This window comes from Lagopus leucura, unplaced genomic scaffold, assembly GCF_019238085.1.
Source record: "Lagopus leucura isolate 7727_CA_CO unplaced genomic scaffold, USGS_WTPT01 Super-Scaffold_806, whole genome shotgun sequence".
Taxonomy (NCBI): Eukaryota; Metazoa; Chordata; class Aves; order Galliformes; family Phasianidae; genus Lagopus; species Lagopus leucura.
The window spans coordinates 1,938,028-1,961,383 of record NW_024962260.1 but is presented as its reverse complement, the minus strand read 5'-3'; the positions used below and the strand labels follow the sequence as shown (position 1 = coordinate 1,961,383).

At 44.2% G+C, this 23,356-nt stretch overlaps 1 protein-coding gene across 2 annotated transcripts in view; it reads left to right on the top strand.

Moving 5' to 3' along the window:
* Positions 1-73: 73 nt before the first annotated feature.
* DGCR2 (DiGeorge syndrome critical region gene 2) overlaps positions 74-23,356 on the top strand; it is a 36,998-nt gene continuing 13,715 nt past the window's right edge. For both annotated transcript variants that reach the window (XM_042865711.1, XM_042865710.1), the window contains exons 1-3: positions 74-298; positions 13,996-14,118; positions 21,760-21,885. In XM_042865711.1, coding sequence (XP_042721645.1) covers positions 220-298; positions 13,996-14,118; positions 21,760-21,885 — 328 coding nt within the window. In that variant the 5' untranslated portion in view covers positions 74-219. The remainder of the gene's footprint in view (positions 299-13,995; positions 14,119-21,759; positions 21,886-23,356) is intronic.

Sequence of the window (23,356 nt, the reverse complement as noted above, 5' to 3'; positions counted from 1 at the left end):
GCCCGCAGCCGCCGCCGCAGCCAGGGCCGCTGGCTCCCGCCCGGGGGCGGCGGCGGACGGGGCGGGGAAGAGCTCGGCGCGGACGGGATCGTCCGGCGGCCGTGCCTCCACCTCCTCCTCTTCCTCCACCTCCTCCTCCTCCTCCCGCCGAGCGTCGCCCCGCGCTTCGCTCCCCGCGGGTTTGTGGCGCTGCGCCGGGGGAGGATGAACGGAGGATAAATGGTGCCCAAAGCGGACAGCGGCACCTTCCTCCTCCTCTTTCTCCTGGTGCTGAGCATCACCGAGCCGCTGCGGCCAGGTAGGGGCGGAGGGGTTCGGGGGGCGGGTTGCGGGCACGGGGCCTGCGGCGCCGCTCGGGCCTGGGCTGCGGCTCGGCTGCGGGCCGGACCAGCACGACGCCTCCGGGCTGCGCTGGAGCGGAGCGGCGCCGCGGAGCCCCGCAGGTGGCCGAGGAGCGGCTTTGAAAGCCTCGCGGGAAATACGCGCAGCCCTGCGACGAGCAGAGCGCCGGGCTCGGCGGGTGCTGCTGCTGCCCTGCCTGAGACCCAGCGTCGGCGCCCCGTGCGTTGGGTGGCACGGAACGGCGTGCGGGAGCCCCGAGCCGCCTCTCACCGTGATCGAAGAGAAAAAGCCCTGTTGCTTCTCGGTTCTTACCGCATCGTGTCCCCGCTTCTGTGTTTGCTTCTTTCGGGGAAGCGGTGCAGCGACGGGATTTTCCTGGTAGCTCCTATAGGCACAGAGCTTTAAATCGTGAAAACGATTAACTTTTCAGAAATTATTGGTGTTTGTTGGCCGAAAGTGACTACTTTTTGAACCGTGTTGCTCATTCATTTCTCTCTGGGTGTTGAACTTGCCCACAGCTCTTGCCAGGAGGATCCGTAGCCTCGGTGTGAGGCTGTCCTCTATAGCACGGTGAGCTTCACCCTGGAAGCTGCTCGCTGTTTGTCAGTATGATGATGAGAACGATGGCATTCCTCTCGTAACTTTGAAATCCACTTGTTCTTTCCCTTTGAAATAACTCTGGTGATCCAAACTAATAAAACGTGATACTGTTAGTGAACTGTGTTCAAGCAAGTTCTCGGTACAGCTGAAGCACAATTGGGTCAGTGTAGGCAGCCTGTCTGAAATAACAAACTTGGATGTTGAAACTGCTGTGTGTGTGACTTGCTTTGTTTTATCTTGTTTTTTTGGCAGAGCAGTATGTATGTTAGGGCTTATGACATGCACTTAAGTAGCCAAAAAAAAAAAAAAAGCTGCTAGCCTAGCTGGTGTTATAGAAGCTAGAGGCCTTTCTGTTGGTCAGGATGCAATGTCAGCTCCATGTCAGGCACCTGCCCTTATGGCTGATGCTGTGGGCGGTCGAGCCACTGGTTGGAAGCACTCAGCAAAGGTCTATATCCTCTTTCAGGTGTTGGGCTCCTCTCTGGCCTGGAATTGAGCATTGGAGCCTTTTAGAAATTGGAAAATGGCACTTTCTGTATAGTGTCAGAGCATGTGTTGCTGTAGTATGGTATCAGCTCCTTGTTAGCATCCAGTACTTGGTAGTAGAAGACAAGAATTTGTCTTGAGTGCTGCTCCTTGAATATTTCTCACTATTGCACTAAGGTATCGACTTTAAAGATCTGTGGTCTCCTAGCTAGGCTGCTGGAAATGCTTTGTTTGTAAACATCCCCCAGCTGTCATCATCTCAGGTCTGGGTTTGGAAGCCGTAGCATTGGGATTCCTCCACAGCAATTCCGCATGCACTGCTTGAACCACGTGTGTGCATGTGTGTGGCTACGTATGGAACCACACGTAGAGTAGGAACCTCAGCTCACCTTGTGGCAGAAGCAGCCTCATGCAGGTCGGCGTCTGGAGCTGGGTGCTGGTTGAGGGGTTCCTTTGGGACGCCCGTCCTGTTCACCGTGCCTGAGCTGTCCATGGTGATGCTTCCTGCGCCCTGGGGAGAGCCTGCAGGTGGGTGCTGCTGGGTGCCCTCACCTCCTTTGCTAAGGTTTGCTTTTAACTTGCTTCACTTACTGTCTCCAACACGTCGTCTGCTCAGTAACTTAAATATTGTAGGGCCTTATCTTGAGTGAAAATGTACAAATGGGGAATCTAGCTCGTGTGAGTGTGGACTGTGCGCAGAACCAAATTTCCCATTTTAAACAAGGAGAATGGCAATGAAGTGTCCCCTGTCTCTTATGGGCAGGTGCATGGATTTCCTCAGAGGAGAGTTACAATAGCGTTTGGACTTAGAGTTTATTTTCCTGGTTGTGTTTGTTTTTCTGTATATTTCTTTCAACCTGTGTATTGTAGCAACTGTCTTCCTGGTTTACAAAGGATGCCTGCAGCGTGCTTAACTTAAATCTGTACTTGGAGCTATCAAATGAGTGCTGCAGAGTGATGTGAGGCTTTATGTACTCTGAGATGAATGTGTAGTCCCTTCACAATTCAGTCCCAGCGAATCAGGCTCCTCTTTGTACTTCCATGTTAATTTGACACTAGCTTTGTATCCGTGTTCTTGCTGTGCTCTTCAGATAAATAAAACCTTCTTTTAAGCCTCCTCAACTGTAGTATCTTTTCAGGGAAGCTGAAAGGCAGTGATTTTACATGGACTTATTTTTTTCGGCATTTAGAGTGAGATAGTTGTTAGTAAACTGAGAGAGGAACATTCCTATTTCCTTTCCTCTTTGTTTTGCCAATTTTTCAGCGTTGATGACAAAAGTCTGCTTTACGCCGCTACCATCACTGACAACCTTGGGTGCGCCCAGCAGGCCGTGACATCAGCCCTGGCTGTGGAGATGTGGGTTCCTGAAGGTACCATGGGCAGCTACATTTTTCTCAGCCAGTAGGCTTTTAATGGCCCTTTTATGCCTTTGAGGATCTCAGCTTGAATTTGTCCCAAAATCTTTCTCTTTTTTTCCCTTTTTGACCATAAACTGCTTATTTTGAGCAGTAGCTTCTTTTTAAGCATAGAATGGCCTGGGTTGAAAAGGACCACAGTGCTCATCCAGTTCCAACCCCCTGCTGTGTGCAGGTCGCCAACCAGCAGACCAGGCTGCCCAGAGCCACATCCAGCCTGGCCTTGAATGCCTCCATGGATGGGGCATCCACAACCTCCTTGGGCAACCTGTGCCAGTGTGTCATCTTCTGTGTGAAAAACTTCCTCCTTAATGCATTATTGAATGTTCCTTATTCATTATTTTGTTCTTACTTTTTATTTCTTAGTAGAGCATTCCTCCTGATGTTTGGAAGCTACTCTTGTGCACTGGAGATCAGTGTGTCAGACCTTTGCAACTATATGGGTGCACAGGGAATGGCTACCTCAATATTTCTTTTAAACATGCACTGAACGGGCTGTATCCAGTGATCAGACACTCGTTTTTTGAGCTATTTGCCATGTTAGGTTTGGACTTCATGTCTTTTTCAGGACGCCTCTCAACATCTGCTTCAGGTTATTGAACTTGCCGGCTGAGAGCTGTTGTTTTTATGTGAAGAAATATTTCAGCAATGTTTTAACAGGGTCACATTGTACTGGAACTAAACTGGGTTTAGGCACTCGTGCATTTCTTTCAATTGTCTAACAAGCATCAGAGATGGAAACCAAGAATTTGGTTTTGCAGCGCAGTTTGAGGATGTGTAGAAAGTTCCTGTTTCTGTCAACATCCCGTTACACAAGTGTAAAGCAAAGGTTTGGGGGTCCTTGTATAATATTGGGAACTTAAACAGTCCGAAATGATCGGCACAACACCCTGGGGAATGTTGTCCAGTGGATTAAGTAAGATCATTGCTAAAGACAATAACACGTTTTCATATTTAACAGGATAGTCTGCTTGCTAATGGAAAACACTTAAACGTGGTCGGGCTTTATATTGGATTTTGTAATAGTGGTATAGTACAGAGGCTTGTCAATGTAGGTCATTGGGCTTTCTTGTTACAGCATTTACCAGGCAGCTAAAAGCCAATAGAGTTCTTCTTGCAGCTTTTTTTTCTCCACCTCAGGGCTAGCTAGAGGAAGTAATTCCTCTAGCCTGAGATTGGCTCCTAAAAATTGAGTGCAGTTTATCTGATTGGCAGTGCTTAGGCAGACTTGGCACTGCGAGGTGTCTGATCGAACACCCCACAGCCTTGGCTTAGGGTCTGCACTTCTTGGTGTGCATGGCTGCAGGTTTACGAGGTTGTGCAGGAGAGGTGCTGGGGCCTTGGGGCCATACAGTACTTAGTGTTTGTGCTGCCAGCTCCTTCTTGTTGATCTAAAGGTGTAGCTCTTAAACAGAGCTCCTTAATTAGGAGTCTGAAAAGACCCCCAGCAAACTTGTATGCTGGGGTTGAATTTGTTTGTTTTTGACTAATTCCGTTGTATCAGTTTGTTCATTTGAAGACCCAAATAGAGCAGTCATAAAATGTGGCCAAGGCACAGCTTTCCTTTCTCCTAGAGAGATTGCATCAGCTAGCAAGTAGAAGCTCTGATTTTGCCTTTTGTTCCCTGTCTACCTTGGAGAAAGCTGCGATGAGTAATGTTTGTTGGGTTCCATGTTGCTGCTCGCTGCAGTCCCTGTGTTTGCATTCAGCTGAACTCCCAGGCGAGGGCTTGGTGCAAGGCAGAAGGTTTTCACTGCACCTCTTCTGCCAATGCTGCTGCATGCAAGCCTGCCCCCCGCTCAGCCCCTCATTTTTCAGTGTTCCAGTTGTTGTTTTCCTGGTGTCTTGCTCTGCTGTTTGTTGCTGTTCTGAGCTGTAAACGAGGTTGCTGGATTTAAAAACTCTTCCTTGCAGCCGCTGTCAGTGAGGGGACAAGGCCAACGGTATGAGCAGCAGCTGTGATGCTGTGAGATTGGTCATTCCCAATTGTAAAGCAACTTTGGGGTGCGTGTAGGCTTGCTGCTGTGCCTGTGCAGTAAGGAGGAGCAAGGGCCTGCAGGCAGACAGTGCTTGGTGCGCACGGCTGGGATTCTCAGAAGCAGTAGAGCAGAAGGGGATTCTGACAGACGTGACTTCTGTGTCCCCACAGTGGGTTCAGGAGTAGAGCAAGGCGAGGCCATGGAGAAGTACTGCTGCAGGCAGCTGGGGATTGACACAGCAGGTTCAAAGAGTTCAGAACTTCAGATACTGAGAATGAAAGAGGTAAAATCCCCTAGTGAATGCTGGAAAACCAACCTGGAAGGTGTGAGAAATTGGGCAGTCCACCTTCCTGGCTCCAAATGAAGCAGGGGAACACGGGCAGCTCCGCAAGGAGCACGCTTCTCCTGGTTCCTGTGGCACAGCCTCCAAACACAGCCTCCTTCGGTCACGCTGGCTGGCAGGGTGTTGTTTGTTTTGCAGCTGCAGCATATGATTCCTGCCCAAGTACAGTATTGAGCATGTGTCCCCCATACACTGCAGTTTTAGGGAACTGTTTGCCAGTTTCCAAGACTGTTCTGCTGCCAGGGCCAGCAGTTCTTCCTTGGTGCCAAGTGTGGGTTGGTGCCTGGCGCTGGCATGGGGCTGCTGGCTGCCCTGGGGGAGTTTGTGTATCATGGACCGTCTGTGCGTGGCAGACACAAACCCGTGCATTGCACTCACTGTACAGTTGGCCAAGAACGTGTTGAGGGTTGATGAGAACTCTCAGCTCCTTGGGTTGGCACTGATGAGCTGCAGCAGAACTCCAGCAATCGAGTGACTTAAATACATGAGTTGGGATGAGCCTTTAATCTGCATTTCCCAAAGTGCCAGATCTCTGGTGTGTTATGGTTTCCTGTGAAACTTTTAATTTCAGCTTTGTGCTAAAGGGTCAGTCCTCTCATTCTGTATTTGATGAACAGTGTTTTAATGGTATTCGTTGTATGCTGAGGAGGTTATAGTCAGTGTTTGATGCCTACCATTTAGATTATTGAGAAATACAAATTTTCTCAGGCTTAGTAGGAATTGATAGTTGCCTCATTAAGTAAAGCTAAACAAAATAGCATTCAGCTTCCTAGTTAATTAAAATTAAATTTGGTTGATCTAAGTGTTATATTTGGTTTCCACTGTGTTTATTGACTAGTGCATGGAAATGTAGAATTGGCTGAGGATGAGTTATGCAAATATTTGACTATGCTTACTGAGGTTTTTGGTCCTATTTTCATAAAATTGGAGTGGGGAGGTGGGTGGTGGATGGGGAAATTGAGCTTTGCTTCTGCTCCAATGCTGGGGATGGACTCTGAATAACACAGTGGGTTGTCCTGCAGGATTCGTGTACGTGGTTTTGCTTTGTCTGTGCTCACGTTCATTAGCAGTTTAAATTAAAAGGATTCCTTCTGACTTAAGAGTAACATGTTTTACTTGATTAAGGAGCAAAGCCAAAAACCAAACCCGGCAGTCTTACAGCAGTGACATCCAAGTGCAGACCTAACCAGGAGCACCTTGTGTTCTGGCAGGAGCTTGGAGAGAAGTTGTGCAAGGATGCTGTGCTGTATCAGTGTCCATCTGTGGCTTTCTGAGCCCAAGCAGGTGGGATGTGGGTGATTAAGCCTCATGTTTTGATACAAGAAACTCTTGCCCAGGTCCTTGTTTTACTGCAGAATGGGAGTGCATGGCATCACACATGGTGTGGACAGATGCGGCAGTGACCAACACGGGCTGCATTCCTGCCGTGCTGGGCTCCGCTGGATCCATGGAATGCTATTCAAAGCATGACCATTTGCCACTGTGCGTGACAGCTACTGCAGCAGCTACTTTGCAAAGGATAGAATGTGTTCTCAGTATCCCAGATCAGAATGTTTCTGTGTATCAAATTTTTGCTTTTAAGTGTTCTAGGTGCTTGCGCATCAAGTCCTGTGCAAGACGTGAAGAGAAATGAAGCAGGAGCCAGAGGTTTTTGTAGTCCGGGCTGCATTTGAACAGTGCTGATGTGCATATAGAACCTCCTGTTTGCCCTTGTTGTTTGAGGCTGTAACTTTCAAGGCTCTGTGAAAGGCCTGTTCTCTCGGTTTAAAATCAAGAAATTGCTGGGGTTTTTGGAGAGCGCTGTCATTAAAAATGCCTGACTTCACATGTAGAATTTTGTTACCTTCTTGCTTGACATTAAAGGTTATTGCAGCAAGGTATCCTTAAAGCGTGTTTGACCTTAAATGATGTGTTTTCTTTGCATTTCATGCTGAAAGTTTGGGGATATAAATCCTGTACTTAGAGAAACAGTGACGTTAGCTTTTGTTTTGTTTTTCCACAAGGTGGGAACATGTGTTGTCCTGTTGGAAGTCAATGGAGCTGCTTCCCAATATCTTTGCAATCTGGCAGTTCCTACTTTCAGTTTAAGGGTGGTTACAAATTAGCCTTGATTGCTCTGATAGTTCTTGAATTGCTCTTATCACATTTCATCTGAATGCTCTTCTTGTTGAAACTTGATCTAAAGAAAATATTAATGTTGTTCATGTAGAACATTGGATTGAAGTTTTCCTCTATGGAAAACTCTTATTTCTCTGAGTAACTGTTTTCTTTGCTGGATTTTTTTTTTTTTTTTAATGCTTATAGTTTATTTTGCCCCAGGGGATACAGATTCTTTCCCTGGTGAGCCTTGTGAAGTGAAAATAAGGCTTTGCGTAAGCGCAGATATTGTACCTTAGCTCTTCCTGCAGAAAGGCTTTGTAGTTTGTGTTCTTCTCTAATCCTGAGGCTGCAGCAGGTTGGAGGAGAGGCACTAATCTGACTGCCTGCATTTCTGTGGGTAGTTCTGGTAGGCAGCTCCCAGGCAATGGCACACAGTGTTTGGGTATCCTTAGATCCTCTGCATGCCTTCTTAGGGGTATTCCAACAAACAAAGGCTGGTGGAGCAGCAGGCCAGGGCCCTCTGGAAGCTACAGCTCAGAATTACCTCAGCTGGGTGGAAAATGGAGGATGTGCAGGCAGGCTTTGGTGCTGCATTGGCGTAGGTCACTTGGTGCTGCTGAACTAAACGTGAAGGCCTGCTTCAGTCTTCATAGAACAGCTGAAGTCCTGAAAGAGGTTGTTAGTGTAATGGAAACGTAGGCTTTAATTCTGAGCCATATTAAAGGTTCTTGAGTCCCTGTGGTTTTGGCTTTATAGCGAGTGATTCTTTGTGCCAGAGCTGTATCTTGCTCTTCCCTCCAGCAAATCTGCTTTTTATCATAATGTAGCAGTTTCTTGAGGAAAAACAACAACAACAAAAACCCCTAAAAAACAAGCCTGTTGCTTAGCTGCTATCATCACTGTTAGGAAAATAAAGCAGTTTTCAGTCTCTGGTGCTGCACTGCATGATTCATAGTCTTTTTTAGCGAAGTTCAAGTAGCAAGCTTTGTTTTCTGTTGGGTTTTAGCAGTACTGAGGAATTGAGAATTGCATTTTCCCCTTTCTGTGTCAGTATTAGGAATAAATGTCCACAGTGATAAATCACAATATCTGTATTTTCTTGGTCTAGGCAATCACAGCCAGGGTTCTCACTCAAGACGCTCCTATGTTGCGTTGGCTGAGTGCCGGGTCTCTTGCACTGCCTAAGGTTGTGTTGCTGTGTGTGCTTTTTTCTTTTAATCCTTACTGGCATTGAATCTACCCTGCAGACAAAGAGCAGACAATGAATCGGAGTGAACGACACTTGTGAGCAGGAAGAAACTGGGTCAGTTCCAAGCTCATGCGGGTGTAGGTATAACATGGATGGATCTGGAGGGGATGAGGGGAAGCGGGCCGCTAACATTCCTGAATGCGATGTGAAATCTTCTGATGGATTTTTAGGGTCATTTAGCATAACTCAGTATGACAGAACACTGGGTAATACAGAATGCTCATTAGTTATTCATTAGAATTTACAGTTTTCAGCTGGAGCGCTGTCACAGTTTTAATTACTTTACAAAACTACATGCTGAGGTCATGCAGAGAACTGGAATGCCTGTAATGTGTATTATTTATTTATTGGAAGTTACAATTCCACTTGGCAGAAACAAGGAACTTTGGGATCTCCGATTTTGAGGTGCTGGAGCTCAGAGGTACTGGTTGTATTCAGCTCTGATGAGAGGTGCCATGAACTAATTGTGCTCATAAAGCTTAGCATGGGTCAAGATGCACAGAATCAGTCATAAGAAAAAAGCCATTTTCAATTTTAATAGATTTATTCTTAAACGTGTCAAAATACGAAATGATAGTGGAACATGTAGGTACAGATCTTATAAAATATAAGTAAGACCTGTTGGACAAGTTGAAGAAAATCTGAATGAGAAGAGCTCCTGGCCAAAGCACTTGTAGCCAGTGTTTTCCTTACTGCTTAATCAGCTTTCAATAACAGTAATTGCCTCTTCAGAATATTTTCTTGCAGGTTGATTCATCTGGTTTGATGCAACAAGCAACTCTGACATTGAGAAAGCAGGAAGCAGTTTTGTTTTCCTTCAGTCTGTAAACAAATGTGAAGATCTGCCAGGTCCAATCTTGAGAAACCTGAGCAAAATAAGCGATGTACACAAAGTACACACAGGTTCCATTGTTCATTACAGCTTCAAGTACATGACTTTGTATGTGAGCTTGTCTTTTCAGTTACAGGAGTAGTTTATAATAGAAATAACAATAAATGCTGGCTTTGTGCATTTAATCAAATTTTAATTTCCATACAAATGAATCACAGCAGACAGGAACAATTAGCATAGGAGATGAAGAGTGGCATTTCTTTGTCTTCAGAATGAAACAGATTCAAATGCTAAGAGTGTAAACACTAAAAGCTGGCTTCCATCCGTAGTGTTGGCTGCCAAAAGAGTATCTTAATGTATCAGACTTTACTGGCTGATGAATCTCTAAATTAATGAGAAATTAAGTCATAGCAACTCAGTCCCACATCATCAGTGACTGCAGTCAGAGTTTAATCTTTGTATCAGAGCTTTCTCCTGAAATGAGTGGTATGCTTTTGGGCTTTGGTTCAGAGCAGTAGCTCCCTTGCTGCATTGCTTCATACATGTGCCCATCTCTTCAACTGGGAGCTGCCAAGGCTGTGGGTTCCTGCACCACTTGTGAATGGTGAGTTTGCATTAGGAATGCATGGCTTAAAAGTGAGGGAGTGTGTCAGTGGCACATTTCTGGTTTGGAGATTCTGCTTTCAGATATTCCTTTTCAGTGGATCCTGTAGATGGTAAACAGCAGTGTCTTAGTTGGAATTTAGATTCCGAAAGCTTCAGTCTGCTCAAATAATGCTTTGCGGGAGGTGTTTGTTACATACCTGAGGCAGGGCCTCTGGTGTAGAATTTTGTTGGGCTGAGTTTCTTATATATCTCAGTCTTGAAGTGAGGGAATATAGATGGCCCTGTAAGACGGTAGCAAAGCATTCATAGTCGCCTACTGCCTTGTATTCTCAGAAGGTTGTTGGTGGCTCTGTAGTGCTTGTAGCCAGAAAAGTGCCTGTTTGGGCCCATGTGTTCCATGGCTTCTGTTTCTTGGTTGAAAATTTTTAGAGCTTGATGGTTTTTGCCCTTTCCAAAGAATTATTTCCACCTCTGCCACTTCTCCCACCCTGTGGTGCTGTGTCCTGGACCATCATGCAGGCTGCCCTCACGGCAGCTGGGTTGAGGTCCTCATGCCGCACTCAGCGCTGGCAGTGGTGGCAGAGGAAAAGCTATAGCTGACACGGCTTGAAATGAATGTGGACAGATGCTATCAGATTTGATCTGAAGCTTGCTGGTTCAAAGCGACCTCATCAAATTCATTCAGAAAAGTGAGCTAGCAAGGTGAACTTGTATTGAATCAGCACTTTGTTTCTTGTGGCTCTTACGGTCTTTATTTGATATTGGGAGCTCTCAATGAGATTTACTATGTTGCGGGTTCTGAATTTAGATGCTCTCAGCCTTACTTTCAGTTATAACACTTTTATTGAGGGACTAGTTGTCCCTGTGCTTTCTGCGTAGAAAAGGGGAGAGATGAATAAGAAATTAGTTCTATTTAAAATGAAAGTAGGAGGTCTGCTTGTCCAAATGCACTGCTGCAAGACTTGAAGCAGAAAACACAGGCCACAGTTAGCATTGGTCCCAGGCAGCACAGTGCTGGAGCCATGCACCAGGACTTGCCTGTGCTCAGGCCCCAGAAGGAAAACATTCTCAATTATTCAGATTAAATGAGATAATTGGACCTGGAAGGACTTCGTGCATCGTTTTATAATGGAGAAAAGGTGCTCACTGCATGAAACCTGTGCAGCTGTGCCAGAATTCGGGACTGAATTGGGAACATCTTTGCAGGGAAAAAAAGTTTTCTGTAGAGGTATAAACAGCTGCCTTGAAAACTGCTTCCCATAGGAAACTAGGATTTTTGTATTATTAAAAGTCCTGATGATTTTGTTGCTTGCTAACTTAGAGAAAATATTAGGCGGCTGAAGGAGTTGACGACTCCTAACTTACTGCCTTGCTTGTGGTGTTCAATGAATTAAGTTTCCAGCAGTCTTGTGAGTTTTCAGGTCCACAGCTAGCTTTGGCTTGACTTATCTTGGGTGAGTGACTCCAGTGGGTGCACTGGGATATCTGATGATTCGCCCCCAAAAATTGGTATTGGCATTTGAGGTCTTTGCTCAACAGGAACATGACACTGTGCTGTATGTTAAGTTTGTAGAGCTGATACAAAACCTGTCAGTTTATGCTCTGTGTAGTAGAGAACTACGAGTGATGCTGTTTCCATTGTGTGCTTGCTTCCCTTCTTCCCAACACATGCCAAATAAACTGAGTTGAGAAAGCTGGAGGGTTGCACTGTGCTGTGTTTTTGTTTGCTGGTACTAATGTGTGTCCTGAACAGAGCTGTGCAGGGGATGTTGCAGGATGCAGCATGCTGCTGTGCTCCTGGTGTGCCTCTGGTACTTCAACAGCAGCAAGGGCTTGGCTGGAGAGAACCAGCCTTTGGAATTGATGGCCAAGGAGGTGCTAGCTAAGTCCAGCTGGGGAATGAACCCATTTGGTAAGGCAGTTGGATTTCCTCAATGATTGCATCTTGTTTGTGGTGAATCACAGCAGGCAACAAATAGAAGCAAAACGATTTAGAGGAAACTCTTCCAGAGACCTCACAGTGAATTGGGTGCTTGAATAATGCAGGGAGAGGTGGGCTCAGGGCGAAGAGCACAGGAGTTGACATTGACAGTGTTTTCAGAACACAGAGCTTTTCATTTTGCACTGGACCCTGCCTTCGTAAACATGTTTGTGCACCCCATGTACACACATTGTTCATAGAGGAGTGTCTGTAACGCAGGAAGCAACAACATTATGGCATGTAGGTGGCTTATTTTAATGCCTGTGATTTCAGGGCAGTGTCATTATTTACCTGGCCCAGCTGTGTGTAATTGTACTTACCACACTAGTGGCATGTGTGGATCTGTGCAGAGACCACATGCAGTGTAATGGAGACCTGCAGCTGGGCAGAAAGCAGTCTTGTATGGGAAAGCATCTACCAGAGGCTCATTGCTTGGAATGGCCATAAATTAAGAAATGTGGTGTTCCGTGCTGATGCTGCACGAATGTGGGAAAACAAGTTGCCATTGTAGTGAGAGTATAAAGGGGAAGAATTTTAAACTGAAAGAGTAGAGATTTAGATTAGATGTTAGGGGAAGTTTTTCACTTAGGGCGATGAGGCCTGCCTGAGAGGCTGGGGATGCCCCATCCCTGGAGGTGCCTGAGGCCATGGATGGGACCTGGGCAGCCTGAGCTGGGGAGGCAACTAGTCTTTGGTAGGGTTAGGACTGGATGGGCTTTATGTTCCCTTCCAGTTTAAGCCACTCTATGATTCTGTGACTGAGCTGTGCTGTCAGGAGCAGGCTGGGAGTCTGTTACAGCCATTTTGTGGTCTGACTGTGATCCAAGTGGGTGAGGTGTGAAGAGGATTTGCCCTAGGAGAGCACATTGTCACTATCCTGTAGCAGTGCAGAAGGATGCGCTGTGATGGAGCAGTGAAGGTGAGATATTCCTGAAAGATATTGAGGGACACACATTTAAGCTGAATTACTCGGTTCTGGCATTTGATAGATGGAATTGGAGTATATACATAAAAAGCTTTGAAAAATCATACTTTTTATAATGCTAATTAGGACTGACAGAATAATGATGGCAAGTAGGCAGTGCTGTTGTAGCAGCAGGCATTGCATGTTTGCAGATATTGGCAGTTTCTTTTGAAGGATGTGCTGATAGGTGTGAATTCTACAACAGAGCTTAAGCTAGAAGGTGAAAACAGGTTCAGCAGTATGGAAATTGGCTTACAAATACCTTTGTGATGTGGCTTAAAATTGCATTGGACTGTAGTTCATGCCTGAGTGGGTCCTGGTGTTATGTAGTGACTGGAGTGGGAATTGTGTTGTAAGTTTGTTGTGTAATGGCAGCACTTAAAAGCTGCTGTAGTGTGTTTTTACACCTCAGTTCTGAGAAGTGAGCAAGCTATCTTAGTGCCCTGTAGGATGCAAGTGGGGAACACTGCTCTTGGCTGCTTCTGGGTCCCACAGCTCTCATCTCAGTCTGGAGCTGGGCTTGGGAAGGCTTTGCAAATGTGTATTTGCCTTCCTTCTGTTGTGTTAGAGACACCAGCTTATCTGCAGGTATGTGAAAGGAGCAGAAGTGAGACACACTATAGTGCAATTGTCTTGAAAATCCATTTTAGAAACTAAAGAGAATATGTTGTTCTAACATGATCAACTTGTATTCTTGCTAGTATTTTGTAAGTGGAAAACTCACCTCTCAGTGATACCTGTATTCTTTTTGGGTGAGGCTAATACAGCAGCAGCAACTGGTAGATCAGAGCACTGCATTTCATAGAGAGAGCTGAATTAAAATGTCTGTGACTGCCCAAACCAGAAATCTGCCAGTTAGATCTAATGTGTATTTTTAATTAGGAAATTTTTACTATGGCTCTGTGCTAGAATTCTTTCTCAAAGCCTGGAAGCAGGCCCTCCTGTCTGTTAGAGCTGCGAACATCCAGTTGGAAGTATGGAAGTGATCTGAAGCTAAGCAGCATTTAGCAGGCATTACACAGTGACCAATTTATGTGTATTTAGACTTAGAAGAATATATTACATTTGAGACAAAGCACAACTTTCTTCTTTTGCAGAGCTCCGCTGCACCCCGGGGCAGTTTGCGTGTCGGAGTGGAACCATCCAGTGCATCCCTTCCAACTGGCAGTGCGATGGATGGCCCACCTGCGAGGACGAGAGCGATGAAGTTGACTGTCCAGGTAAGGCTGCTCAACCCAACACCACCTTATCTTTTTGTGTGGCTTACTCTGCAAACATTTTTTCAGTTGACTGCATCATACTTTGCTGCTGACAGTCTGGAGATGTGCTGGCAGTGAGGAAGGCTTGGAGTTTGAAAAAGTGACTTTCTTTGCAGGGAAAAAATCATGTTGCAATTAAACTGAGATGACACATAAGCCTGAGGTTAAGTTCTGAATTACAGTTTGGGTTGCGTGAGTGCATCACTCAGACTGTACATTGCTGGACTAGGTAAAGAGTTTCTTTTATTGCTACCTGTTCCAATTACACTTCATGTGCTTAAGTGGAGAACTTTGATCTGCCAAACAAACTGTTGTATTTACTCTTTATGAGCTCATGTATGTTCTCGGGGGCCTACTGCCAGCAACAGTTCTCTGCTGAAGCTTCCAGATACTGAGTTACCTTTAGTTTTATTATTAAAATGAAAAAAAAAAGTAAGTGAGCATAGAATCACAAATAGGAGCATTCTCATTGGTGTTCTTTTTTTTTTATGCACTGGCCAACGTAATTCTTTTTCTATGTATCTTAAAGGTGAAAGAACCTATTTATTTTCTGACAGCAGTGAAGCAGAAATCTGAAAGCATAGCTTAGAATTTAACTGTGGCACAATTCGAAGCTCTTACATCTACAGCATGGCTAAGCTGTGTTCAAAAACTGTTTTACGAAGCTCTTTGCCTTTGAGGTACTTAATTTGCTTGTAGAGAATCGCATTCATATCACAGCATTCGGTCTGTCTGTCGTCATTCTAAGTTTTAAGCTATTTTAGTGGCAGAGGTGCTACCAAATAGTAACATTGGTATTTTGCAGGAACAAGCTGTTCTAAATAGTTGTGGTTTGTTTTTTTTTTTTTAAGTGGAAATAGTAAAGTAAATGTAACACTCAACGTTTGAAGCTGCACACTCATTAGCCTTCTCCCCACTGTGTGCTGTGCACAGATAATGGAAAGGATGTGCTCAGTGCCTTTTTTAAAATGATTTTTTAGAAGGCTTTTGGCTGGTTTCTGTGAGTGGGTATGTTTGCAGGGAGTGGGGAGAGGAACTTCCTAGGTTCTGCAAATTAAGCCATGCCATTAATGCAGCTTCTGTTTGAGGTTGTTATTCAGGATGTGGATGTCCTTAAAGACACATGCTTTTATAGTTGTGCTGTTATTCTTCCTCCTTCTTAGCTATTTTTGACCAAATATGAAGAGCTAGGGATCTACAAGTTCTGGAGGTCAATGAAAGTCAATAGCTGGGTAAAAAGTCACATTAACGTTTGGATTTACTCAAAAAGCACTGATACTGAAATATCCCATTAGTCCAAAATGATGGTTTGCCTGCTGTAGCAGTCAGCAATCTTAAGCTGTTGCACGACGTTTGCAATGGAGGATGAGGACTCATTGATGGATCTTTGAAGAGCGTTTTGGTGTAAGGCTAGGGTGAGGATTTGATAGAAGTGCAATTTGTCAGATGGACTCAGCCTTTGGTTTGGGTTAGGTCTCATTGAACTGTCTGGCCTGACGTGGTGGGAAGACCTTCAAGGAGTGTCAGTGTCAGAGTGTGGGAGACTGGATTCATCTCCACATCCGTATGCAGGAAGAGGAGAGTAACTGACATAGAGTGTATTAGGGGGGAAAATGATGAAAAGCATAGAGAAGGAAAGTGCTCCACTTGATGAAAAAGTTAATTGGATAAGTAATTGGTGGAAAAGGCTGTAAGTTAAAGGAGCCAGCAAGCTGGGTGTGGCAAGAGCTGAGATATTTGCACAGTAAGGCAAGGAGGCAGCCAGCAAACCAGAGGAACAGGAACTACTGGTGTAGGTCATAAAACTCTATTATACCTGTGACAGAACTTCAGTGGGGCAGCATTGTGAGCTGAAATGGGCGTTGAAGGGCACATGCTGTGTGAACTGCCAAGAGCAGGGACCAGTGCGTGTGCTGCTGTGCATGTGAATGGTGTGTTGGAGTATGAAGAAGGACAGAATTATCCAAGTAATGCTGCTGAGGCCAAGTTAAGCTTGGAAGAGCATGTATTTCTCAAGCTGGGGAAACTAAGCAGTCACGGGACAGACTGACTGCTGAGACATTGATTGGGAAACTAAAGCAACTAATAATAGCAGCACAAAGTCATGCTCAGGAGTGATAACTTTCTTCTTTGGCCACTGAATTAACAAGAGATGATGCAGCTTTAAATTTAGAAAATACCTTTAGATTCAAATGAGTAATTGTGAGATGATTCAGCTAAATTTAAATCCTTAGTAATTAAGGTTCTTAATTTCAATAAAGGCAGACCAAACACTAAGAGAACAAGTCAGTGAAGCCACTCGGGCTTGTGAAACTTGGAGAATTAAAACGTCTTCAAATTAAAAGGGATGAAATCTCTCTGAAGCATTAAGAGAAAGCTTGCAAGGAAGGGCTCTGAGTCTGATTGCAGAGCTTTTCACTTTTCAGCCTTTGAGCTGCTAATGGCACCCTTCAACATGAGCAGCTCGGAAGCATCAGCGGTGGTGAGTTAGGTTTATGCGGTTCAGATGAGGGTGTGTTCCAGTGACTACTTTGTCATTTTGCTATTTGCAGTGATTTAATGTAAGGCCATTGAAAGTGATTTGGCACCATTCACATTTTTTCAGCCTGATTTCTTTCACGTTAGTAATGAATCTCCTACTGAGTTAAGAGAATGATCCAGTAATAAAATTGTTTGGTGATTGTGTGTTGTCTTAAGTACAGGGAACATCCCAAACCCTAATACTTCTTTGTTAGGATCATTTCTTTTAACATCTCCAGAACATGAGGAGGTAAGGCGTTCATTCATAGACAGTCTGAATAAGTATATTTAATGGCTTTTTTTGTCAGACCACATGTATACAAAATACACAGCCAAAAGTTTTAGGTGAAGGAAGGTGTTTCCAGCTGTGGTGGCTCATACAGTGTATTCTTCTTCCATGAATTATCACCTGACTTTCAGTTTGCCTCATGGCCAGGAAGCTTCAACACTCCTTCCAAAAGTGTTCCAACCCTGTGCTTCTTTGCTTAATGATATATTGGGAAAAGCATTTCCGTTGCTTAGTCTTTCATTTCCATCCTTAATTGAAGTGTTTGTTCACATATGATGAACTACTCCATACTGAGATCTTTAAACTGTTGACATTTATGTACTTCTTAGTACATCTCCTTTCCCTCCCTACCATTTTAAAAAGCTAAATAATGACAAATAGCCCCTGATGAAGCCATGCTGATCTCCTACAGGATGCTTCATTTTTCCTTTCCCTTGTGGTGTTTGAGCTCCTTACTGTCAGGGCACTCCATGGCTTCGACTGATGCACAGTACAGCAGGATACTGGGTTGTTTCATGTATTTCCCAGCCTGGCACAAGTGATAAAGCAAAGAGTGGACCTGCCAGACCTGAGAGGAATCACCCCTCTCTGTGGACATTTGAAGTACATTTCCAAATCTTTAGGTGTGAAATTGGATTTAATCCTGAATCTCTCTCACCTCTTGAATTACCAGATTGAATTGAAAGCTTTCTAAAGGTTCAGTGGGTAATATACTGGAGAGAAAGTTTGAGACCTAGGGAACAAGCTTTCGTATTTCATTTTGACATACAGTGAATGGAGAGGTGTCCTGGAATTCCCTGTTTGTGATGGAAATGCAAAGATTCCAGGTGTAGTGTTTTCAGTGTCCAAAAGGAAATGTCTGAAGCCTGTTTTCCCAAATGCTCAGTGCTAGGCAGCATGCCCTTTGCTTCAAATGTAGTTCCTGTTGCATTTAATTGCAGCTGCAGAACAGACCCGTCTTAATGGTACATCCATCCTCATGAAGTGCTTGGCTGGAGTGACTGTTTGCTGTGGCACAGGAGCTCTGGGAAACAGTGCAGCTTCCCAGATCCCAGGGTTCGCCCCTGCATGAGTCCTGACCCTACACATACTTCTTGTAATACTTCAGGCTCCTGACAGTCAGTCTCTTGTCTGCCCTTTTTTTCCGTACAAAGCAGACTTGGGTCTGTATGATAGCTTGCAGCTTCCAGCTCCCCTGAGCGGTGTTTGCCATTGAGCACTGTGTTTGCTCCCCCCTGCAGTGCTGCCTGGCATGCCTCTGTTCCAGCTTGCTCCTGGCTCAGCTCCTGCTAGCTCACTTTTGTGTGTTCTCAGCACACGTTCCTTCTGCTCTGCTTGGCTGTTTGCATCCTTTCACATGGTCTGAAGGATAGAGATGCTGAGAGGTGCAGAAGAGGCTGCTGGAGGGCATGTTCATCCCTCACTGTGCCTGAGGAAGCTCTTGTGGGTAAATGCTGTGGATGTATGTGGAAAACTGGACAACTTAACTCAGAATAATGGATAAGCCCCTGTTTGTTTCTGACTTAACCTCATGGCATTTGTCCCCTCTGTGTTCCTTGCTCCCAAGAGGAATAGCAAAACTTGTGTACGTGAGGTAGAGCTTTCTCTGAGTGTTTTCAGCAAGTTTTGCAGTCAGAAATGCCAAGTCATGTTCAGCTAAAAGGTAGAGTAGAAGCAAAATACTTCCCTCTTCTAAATTCTTCACTTTTGTTCTGAAAAACTGTGAGTGGTACTGATTCAGATCTGAAACAGTTTACTGCCCTAAAATGTGGTAGGAGCCATCCGGCATGGCAAGCTTTCCTTCTACATGGGTAGCTTCAAGTTTGAAACAGCTGAAAACAGTCATGTAATCAGACATGTTGGGCAACTTTCCTGATGGTATATTACTCAGCCTGTAAACATGCTAGAGTGAATTAGCGACTGTTTGTAAATTGGAAGGAGTTGCATGAATGCTAATCATGGCCTGATCCAATTAGAAGCACTCTGGAGGATGTTCCTGTCCTGCATGCAGTGCTTTGCAAAGGGAAAAGAGAAACTGTGTCTCATGAGTCTTCCCTTGAACCCGTTTTTGCCCTTCCCCACTAACTACCATGCAAATCCCTTTTCTTGAGTAGTCAAAACATAAAGCTGTTGTTTTGGCTAGGGAAAATACTGCCACTGCTGCTATCTCTTGTGTGTTTCTTTAGTATCTAGAAAAGGAAGGATTTGGAAAGTAGCTCATCTTCCCTAAATTAATAGCTTTCAGAATATTAGCTGTGCACATAAGCACTAAAAATGCATGTTTTCCTTTTTCAAACGCTGGTGAAACATAGGCTGTGGTATTCTGCCTTAGGCTGTTATCTGAAAGCTCAGCTCGTGGCACTATTCCTTCTAAAGATATAAATATTTTTAATAAAGGAAACAGGAACAGCAAAGCACACAGAAAATGATTCTGTTGCGTATTGCCACAGCACAATAGCAAACCAGCCCAATTACACCTTTGCCATCTGAATCTGCAACTGCTTTTCAAGACAGCTGAGTAATTTGCGTGCTTCTTAGCGTGGTCTTTATTGCCCTGGAAAAAATTGTCATCTTGCTTTTCTCAGAGACAGGAAATTCAGGTCAAATCTGAGCAATTTCGTATTTGAAGAGCTCCAAATTATTAAGCAGCTGACAGCTCTGGGCATGAAGGAGAACTTGTGGTGCTGCGTGCCTCCAGAGCTCTGCCTTATTTCAGTAGCAGGGCTGCCAGCATGGGCACTGGGGAAGGAGCCATGGTCTCCTTGGCTTATGTTTGACTGAGCTCACTTGGTGTGAGCTGTGGATTTTTCACGGCATCTGCCATAAATTGTGTCAGTTTAAGATGCTAACCCAAGTAGTTAATTTTTCTTAATCTTGCATATTAAAACCTACGAACTCCTCTTTTATTCCTGGCAGAGTTAAATTGTTAAGTACTTGTGGGCGTTCTGTTTAGCTGTGAAGGGTCAGCCATATGGTGTTGCATCTGCTTGCACTTCAGAAAGGGGACTAATGCTTCTTGTGTTTGGTTCTTTTGCTTTACATGTTACCATTTGATGCCATGGGGAAAATAGGGCTTCCCATGCTGAGCTTGGTTCATCTTCAATACAGCAAACTACGTTAATTATATTAGACTTTAAAAATAATGTTAATTAAAGATTTGCTTTTTTAATGTCTTGGTATCATTTTGAAGATTACAATGTTTCAGCAGCAGTATTTACACTGGGATTAACAGGAGTCCAATCCTAAAACTAAAAATAGATTGGCCTTCAATAAAAATAATCAGCAGTGCACACTGTTGAATTACTTTACCATTTTGTGCCCTTTGAAGTGTACTGAATTTCTTGGCACTAACTCCTTTCCTGTGATAAATAGTGTGTTCTAATATTGAATATTGGGGTTACAACTTTATTCCTGTAAGGCCATGTGAGTTCATTACACACAGCCATTTCTTAACGGGTGATCTCCATGGACATGTAATTCCTTGGGTAACGTGATAACCAAATATCCCTTGCTTATCCCATTAACGTGGGGAAAACTCAGTGTGCTGGTGCCAGATGATGGCAAAGCTACTCTGCCCGAGGCTCTCATCAGCAGTTTGTCCCAAGGGTTACATTGTCTGATGGTTGATCTTCTCGAGGTCTGTCCCCTGGGTAACACAACAGGCAGCCTCCAACTGTGTTTAAGTTATCAGCAAATTGCCGTGGATCTCTTGCTATCTGGAGTTTGAAAGGAGAAAGTTTAATTCGTGTAGTTTTTGTAGTTTTCAAACAGATAAGCCTGTTAAAGAAGTCTGTGTTGCTGCTTTTTAGTTGGGACCATAGCTGGGTACATAGAGCTAATCAGCTTTAAAAGGAAGTAAGCTGATTCTTTTTATAAGAAATTTGTCTGCACGGCTCTTTGTGCTGTTCTGTTGGCTACTAGTATGAGGTGACATACAAGTAACCATTTCAATGCCTACATTCTCAGATTCTTCATTTTTCTGCTTTTAGGTTAATTTCTTATTTCCACATTAAACTCAGTGTTCGTCTCAGCCTTTCTCAAAGGCTTCTCCCCCACCCTTCCAGCTGTATTACCTATGGACTTGCTAGTTTTGCTGGCTGAGGCAGTGGCAGCACCTGACCCACATGCTTCATTTGCTCCTGGAATGCCCCGGTCCCCTTTGTGGAACTACAGCTTGCATTGTGTTTTGCTCAGCTCCTGAGTCCACTTGTCTCATGCACCCACTCACAAGCCCTGACAGCCAGGTTAGGGCCTGTGCACTTTTTGTTTCAGAAATAATGAGCAAACATTTGTTTTAGAAGCTTGAGAAGGAATAAAACGCCTTGTTCTTCTGGCTGAGGAGAGTCCTTTCCTGATTTTAGTTTTGTCTTAGATCTCAGAGAGTATGTTGGAAAATACATTGAGAAAGCTGTCCGTGTCTCTGAGTGCACAGCTGGAGAGAGGGGAGCTCTGCAAACGAGATCAGACAGAGTGCACTGGGGATGGTGCATTTGCTGCAGCGACCAAAAGGACAGGTGTGGAGATCTGTGCAAAACTGCAGTTGTTGAAAATCTGCCAAAATATTTATCTGTGCAGGACTCGTGTAATGTGCTAATGGTTCTTCTCAACTGTAAGTATTTCAGTTATGTCCCTTGTGAAATGGCCAGGCTGGTACTACAGAGATCTGTCATCTTTGCTTGCCTACCTATTATTTATCATGTTTGTCTTGAATTAAAACCCACAGAAAGCTTAGTAAAACCAGCTCTGCTTTGTTCCATCTTTCCCTGGTACTGACTGTTCCTTCTTGTCCTTAGGATTGACAGGGGACCAGCGCACTTACCATGGGAAGGAGAATGTGGACTCCAGGCACAACCGAGGGAGAGGAGGAGAGACGACCCGCTTTCACACCGTCAATGTGGCACAGCCTGTCCGATTTAGCAGTAAGTTGCAGCCTGGGAAATCTGGCCCATCTTTCTGCTAATTAGTTTAACAACTCAGACTAATTTGTCTTAAAATTAATGGGTTTTCTCTTGCATAGATTTTTGACTAATTTTAGTTCACGTTCTGTACTTTCAAAGGGTTTTGTACGTTTCGTTTATATGTGTGCTGTTATAATGCATGGTTTATATAGCAGACTGGTAGATGCAGAGTACTCAGCTTCCTCTGCAGTCTTGTTTTTGTGCAACAATCAATTACTTTTGATTGAAGTCATTTTGACAGTATTTTTAAATAAACTAAGTGCATCTCAGATGTGAGTTTCATAGCCTTTTTAAGAGGAATATATTCTTGAAGAAGAGAGGAACTTCAGGAAATTCTTCACTTGCATCTCTAAAGAGAAGGTCTGTCGAGGAAGAGTGTGGTGTCTGAGTAGGTTTCTCCATCTAACTTCCTTAATTCAGTTGGGAATCTTGCAAAATAGCACTCCAATAACATCCTGCCCTCATCACTGCTAGTGCTGCTGTCTGCATCTTGGTACCAGCCTTATCTAAATACTTAGAAATATTCTGCAACTGTCCTCCTTGCAAATGATAGCTCAGAGTAACTGATGTCTCTGAATTTCTTCAGGCTCCAAACATGTTAAGCCTCTCTTGCTTCTATCTCCTTGTGCTCCATGGATCGTGCAGTGATTTGGGAGTGAGATAGCATTGATTAGCTTTGGAGGAATGGATGGGGCAGGCTAGGAATGGAACATGCAGAGAAGAAGGCATGGTGGGATTCTGGAGAAGTCAATTAACAAAAGTCAAAACTCATCTCTTTGTTGAGTTTTATTTTTATTTTATTTTTTTAGAAAGGGGGAAGAAGAGGAGCAGCTTATTAAAATAGGTCTTTTGATCTGTTGTGGATTCCAATACTAACTTGTTAGCCACATTTGTGGAGAACAGTAAAACAGTTTAGAAACCTATACAGCAAAATCTGTAATGTTCTGCAGTTTGGTTAATATTGCATTCAGTTCCATCCTAATGGCGTGACCAGCAGGTCTTAAACAATCCCATTGCTTCTTAAATAGAAATGGTGACTGAGGAAGGGCACTTAAAGGGAATTCAGATCTAAATGTGTGTCATTATTTGATGATAAAGATCACTGTTTCTGAAGGGAGTCCTGAAGCTTGCAATAAACGTGAAACAGTTTGTGAATTTAAAGTGCCTTAATTAGGTGTCATGCAATATTAATACTGCAAATGCAAGTGCTAATATCGTATTTCATGTCTGTTGTAAATTTCATCAGCTTGCCTCTGAGATTTTATTAGTTAACCATCACCTCCAAGAATGCCAGCCATCCAAAGCCCATGGGTCTGTCTCATCCACAAATGCCTTAAGGCTTTTGTTGCATATTCCCTTCTGAGAGAATTGAGAGAAAGCAGAGACAACAGTTCATACCTTCACCTTCTTGATCCTTAAAGATTCACGTTGC